We start from the raw sequence: 4889 nt of genomic DNA, 5'->3' as shown, positions 1-4889 counted from the left end.
CTTCTCCAGCGGTTCTTTCCACATATGTAATCGATCTGATTCCTATGCATGCCATCAGGTGAAATCCAGGTATATAACCTGCGTTTATGCCTCTTAAAAAAGGTATTTGCTATGAATAAGTCATTGATTTACCTATGATAAATGTTTATCAAAACATTGAAATATCTATGTTTTTATACATAGATATAAAAATTTGGATGTTAAAATTTTAATTTTTAAGGCAGTATTTTAGTTGGACTGAAAAACACTCCTATCCAATCTTAAAATTTCTGATTTAAAAAACAAACTGAAAATGTCATAAAAACAATTTCTCCACCTATTAAATCCAATGGCAGAACTGATATGCCTTGATAACATTTTCTTTATTTTTTTCACTTTAGGTTGGAACTCATCGGGAAGACTCTGTCAGTCTTAACGGCAATCATTCAGTCTTGTCCAGTACAGTCACTGCCCCAAGCACAGAGCTGAACCATAAATCACAAGAAAATTATAGGGGTAACTATATTATTTCGTTTTTAATTACAATGCAGACAGACATGATCTGAAACACTATCACCTTCTCACAACCCCATTGACGTCTGAGTCAAAAGTTAGCTTGGGAAATGAAGACACTGTGTCTTAACTGATACTGTATGATTGTGGATAGTAAATATTTAGAAGTCCAGTTAGTACCTTTGGCTGAGCCTAGTATGAATGTTTATTAGTGGATGAAACTGCAAACTGATGAGTTAGTTACTGATCATCTTAAATGCTCCTACTTCTGTCATGTCTTTTCCTTAATCAGTTTCCCTCATGGACTTTTCATGGTCTATAAAGAAACGTGAAAGAGATTTCTGGTTATATTGTACACTGAATAATGTTTCTTTCTTTAATGTTTTGTAATTTAATTGGACACAGACAATTACAATAGAAAGCAAGCTGATAAACCCAATAATTGAGCTGTATAAATAAGTAAAAATGTATAGTTTAGTGTTTAGACCACAGTGAAGTTCTCCCAGGTAGAGTTAACCTTGATTCCTGATTAGCATGTTTATCCAGATAAAAAATGTTGGGTTTATTTCTTTTACCTTGGCAGCATCTGAGAAATTAGTTTCTAAAAATGTATCAAGTCTCTCATATGTTGTACTGTTAGTGTCTGAAAGAAAACGTTAGATTGGCTGTCCAGGTCAAGGTTGTTTTTTTTAAAAGAGATGTTGTAAAGTAGGGCTTCTCCTAGGCTTTATGGACATATTTTCTAGCTATAAATAGCATGCTTCTCCATCTCTTCAAACTCCTGTGATAGCCCTGTAACAACATAGGCTAGGCACCAACAGGAAGCTTTACAGCCTTTGCTCTCATTCATAAGGGAATCTTGTCATTTATGTTATGTTTCATTTTATTCATTGTCAGGTGGCTTGCAAAGTCAGTCTGGAACTGTTATTCCAGCAGAAATCAAGACTGAAAACAAAGAAAAAGATGAAAACCTTCATGAACCTCCTTCATCAGATGACATGAAATCAGATGATGAATCCTCCCAAAAAGATATCAAGGTTTCATCTAGAGGCAGAACAAGGTATTTACTAGCATCTGATTGTTTAATTTCAGTCATTTACTCTGAATGAAAATGACTTAGATAATTGTCATGCATTTATTAAATACCAGATGTGTCCTTAACTCTGATTTGATATTTTAAATATATTATTTAATCTTCATTGCATCCCTAAAAAGGAATTAGATGAAGAACTTTTGACATGACGGGTTTAGTACTTGGTTACTAATGAAGATGCAAATCAAGGCTTATCTGACCAAAAGCTATATTTACTATTATACCATGTATAATTTTAGGATCTATGTATTACATCGCACCCTCAAGTCGGTGAAGAGGAATTAAAAGTGTGTTGTACAGGCATATAGATATATTGAATTAATAAATATTTATAGGTATTCATTTAAGCCTAACTATTCCAAGACTCACATAATACAAATCAGGAGTTAATAAACCATGATCAGCTAAATATATGTATATTGGGATGGTTTTTATTACTTTTTTAAATTCTTACGGGTTTTTTGTTTTTATAATACAAATAATTTTTATTGTGAAAACTCTTATGTGATTTTTTTTATTTTTTTTTTAATTTAGGTTGTTTATTTTTCATTTCAATGAACATCTACAGAGATTTTGGGATTCCATTCATTCATTGTTGCGATTTTTATAAATAAGGTTTTATTGGAACACAGCTGTATTATTTTTATGTCTTTCCATGTCTGTTTTCTCTGCAGCGGCATATTAGAAATTTGAATTTTCCAATTTTTTATTTAAATAATAATTTGAAAAGTCTATGAAGAAAAGGAAGATTTCCCAGTGTTTGAATGTTGTCAAGGAAAAGTTCTCAAAAATTGGGCTTGGCTTTGCTTTGAAGTATGGAAATAGATATATAGCACATTACTTTTCAATTACTTCTGGATTCTTTCTTCACATTTTTATACACTAAAATTAGACAATTTGTTGTATATCCTATCTTAATGTATTCATGTCTAAAAAATATGTCACCTGTAGATACCTAAAGCATTATTCTTTGCACTAAATTATGGTAAAAGGAAGATTACGTCTAGATAAAACTAACAGAACCAGTGTGTTCTTTTCTGTCATATACGTACCTTTTTACCCCCATTTATATGCTTTTATAAAGTATCTTGTGCCTTTTGACATTTTCAGACCTGGACATTTCACTTGGCAAAAATCAAATCTTAAAATCCAACTGCTGTCATTTAAATCCTACCGCTGTCTCCTTTTGTGTGATTTAGTGCCTCTAAAAACCCTCTGGAGAGCCAGCTGGGCATCAGTTCCAACGCAGTTGCACACAGCAACAACATCATTATTTAGATATGTACTGTGCATAAAGAAGTAAAAAGTAGGGCAGAGAAGTCAGAAACCATCCCTTTGCATCGTGTTGTTTCTTAGTTGTATTAGATACATGTTTTAAGGTAAATAATTTGCAGTATTTTGAGTGCTAAAATTTACTTCCTCTTTCTTTAACATGGATCTTCCTATCTTGTAGGTCAAGAGTTGGCAGACTTTTGTAGTAAAGTACCCCAAAACAAACACACACAACAGGCTCACTACCACTGAGTCAGTTCCAACTCTTAGCAACCCTAATGGACAGAATTTAACTGCCCTCTAGGTTATGAGATCCTCAATCTTTATGGAAGTAGACTATCACATCTTTTCTCCCATAGAGTATTACTATGTTCAAACCATTTGGTTATAGCCAAATGATTTAACCACTGTACCACCAGGGCCTTTTTATAAAGGGTTGATGGTGTTGATTGCCTTCGAGTTGAGCACAACTCTTAGCAACCTTTATGAACAAAAGGCCTGAGGCCCCTCTACAACTATCAAAATTTCTCAAAGTTCATAGAATTTCTGGAGACATGTTATTTAGGAAGTGGATGCCACTCCTGCTACTCTAAATATTTTAGGTTTTTATGGGCCATGTCATCTTAGCCAATAACTTCTGCCTCATTATTACAAAAACTGCCAGAAATAATAGGCTAAACAGATTGTTTTAATTGTTACAGTAAAATTTTCTTTATAAAAAGAGTGATCAGTTCATGGACCACATTTTATCAAGCCTTGTTACTGGTTATCAGAACTGGAGAGGCCGTGTAATACAGGTTAGGAATATGGTTGTGGGTTAGAACCATAGACTCTCATCAGAAAGTTAGTCAGTTGTCATAGATAATAAAATTTATGTCTCAGCATTCTGTTTTGGTGAATAGTACTGAGATCTTAACAGTTTACAAAACTTGAAATGTTCTAATTTTGAATCTCTATTCAAATGAGAATATCCAAAAAAAGAAATCAAAGACATGTAGAAGAAACTATAGTCTTCAGCTTCATCTCCCCTGAAACCAGAAGAACTAGAAGATACCTGGCTACCACTATTGGATCCTGCCAGCATGGGAGAGAAATGAGGAAGAAAACACAAATTCTTAAAAAGTCTAGATCTTAATGGACTAGAAGATCCCTGAAAACTGTTGCCCTGAGATACTCTAAAGACTTTTAAAGAAAACTGTCCCCTGATACTTACTAGCTAATAACCTAACCTGATAATAACAGGTAACAAATTAGCTCATAAAACAAGCCTGTGAACATGGCTCTCCTTTAAAGACTCTTCTGAGACTAAATATCAACAAGAACAAATATGAGAATGTTGACACAGTGTAGAAATTGTAACCAATGGCAGTGAACAATTTATGTAGCAGTTTTTAAATGGGAACTGAATTTGCTAATAAACTGGGTTGCCAACCCAATGGCAGGCAGTTGAAGCCTACTAAACTGTTCCTCAGGAAAAAGATGGCAGCCTCCTCCAATGTGATATGCAACCTGTAGGGCTCAGAGAGATACCCCTCTCTCCTTATGCTTTGGACAAAGTAAGTCTAACTTGAGTAGGGCAGGTGTTAAAGATTGGGACTACAAGGGAAAATGTTGGTGGTTTGAGGCTAACCAAAGGCGCTTCAGGAGATGGAGCTGGCACTCTGCTTCCAAAAGGTGACAGCCTTGAAAACTCCTAAAGAGCCATTCTTCTCGGCACACACTGGGGTCACTGTGAATTGCCGTCAGTTTGACCACAGCACATTCTCACATACTAGTTAAATGACCTGGGGCAACGTATTAAGGTTGGGGCCACGTATTAAGGTTGGCTCAACTTAAGTTCCTTCCTCTATAGCAAAAGGATTCTTGGAACTCATGCAATATTATTCAAAATGGGTGACCCTGGAGGACATTATGCTGAATGAGGTATCTCAGTCATAAAGGGACAAATGCTATATGGTGCCACTGTTGTAGAATGAGGCTGGCATTGGGGTGGGGTAAGACTGAGAAAAACTGGATGAAATATGTTTACGGC

At 35.0% G+C, this 4889-nt stretch overlaps 1 protein-coding gene across 6 annotated transcripts in view; it reads left to right on the top strand.

The window, feature by feature from the left end:
- TCF12 (transcription factor 12) overlaps window positions 1-4889 on the top strand; it is a 452598-nt gene that overhangs the window by 429431 nt on the left and 18278 nt on the right. For all 6 annotated transcript variants that reach the window (XM_006894508.1, XM_006894511.1, XM_006894510.1 and 3 more), the window contains 2 exons: window positions 381-495; window positions 1390-1552. In XM_006894508.1, the coding sequence (XP_006894570.1) occupies window positions 381-495; window positions 1390-1552 (278 nt within the window). The remainder of the gene's footprint in view (window positions 1-380; window positions 496-1389; window positions 1553-4889) is intronic.

Source organism: Elephantulus edwardii, unplaced genomic scaffold (assembly GCF_000299155.1).
Source record: "Elephantulus edwardii isolate Elephantulus edwardi_28Jun2011 unplaced genomic scaffold, EleEdw1.0 scaffold00145, whole genome shotgun sequence".
Lineage (NCBI taxonomy): Eukaryota > Metazoa > Chordata > Mammalia > Macroscelidea > Macroscelididae > Elephantulus > Elephantulus edwardii.
Note: the sequence above shows the minus strand (reverse complement) of the source record. Positions and strands in the feature narration are given on the sequence as shown.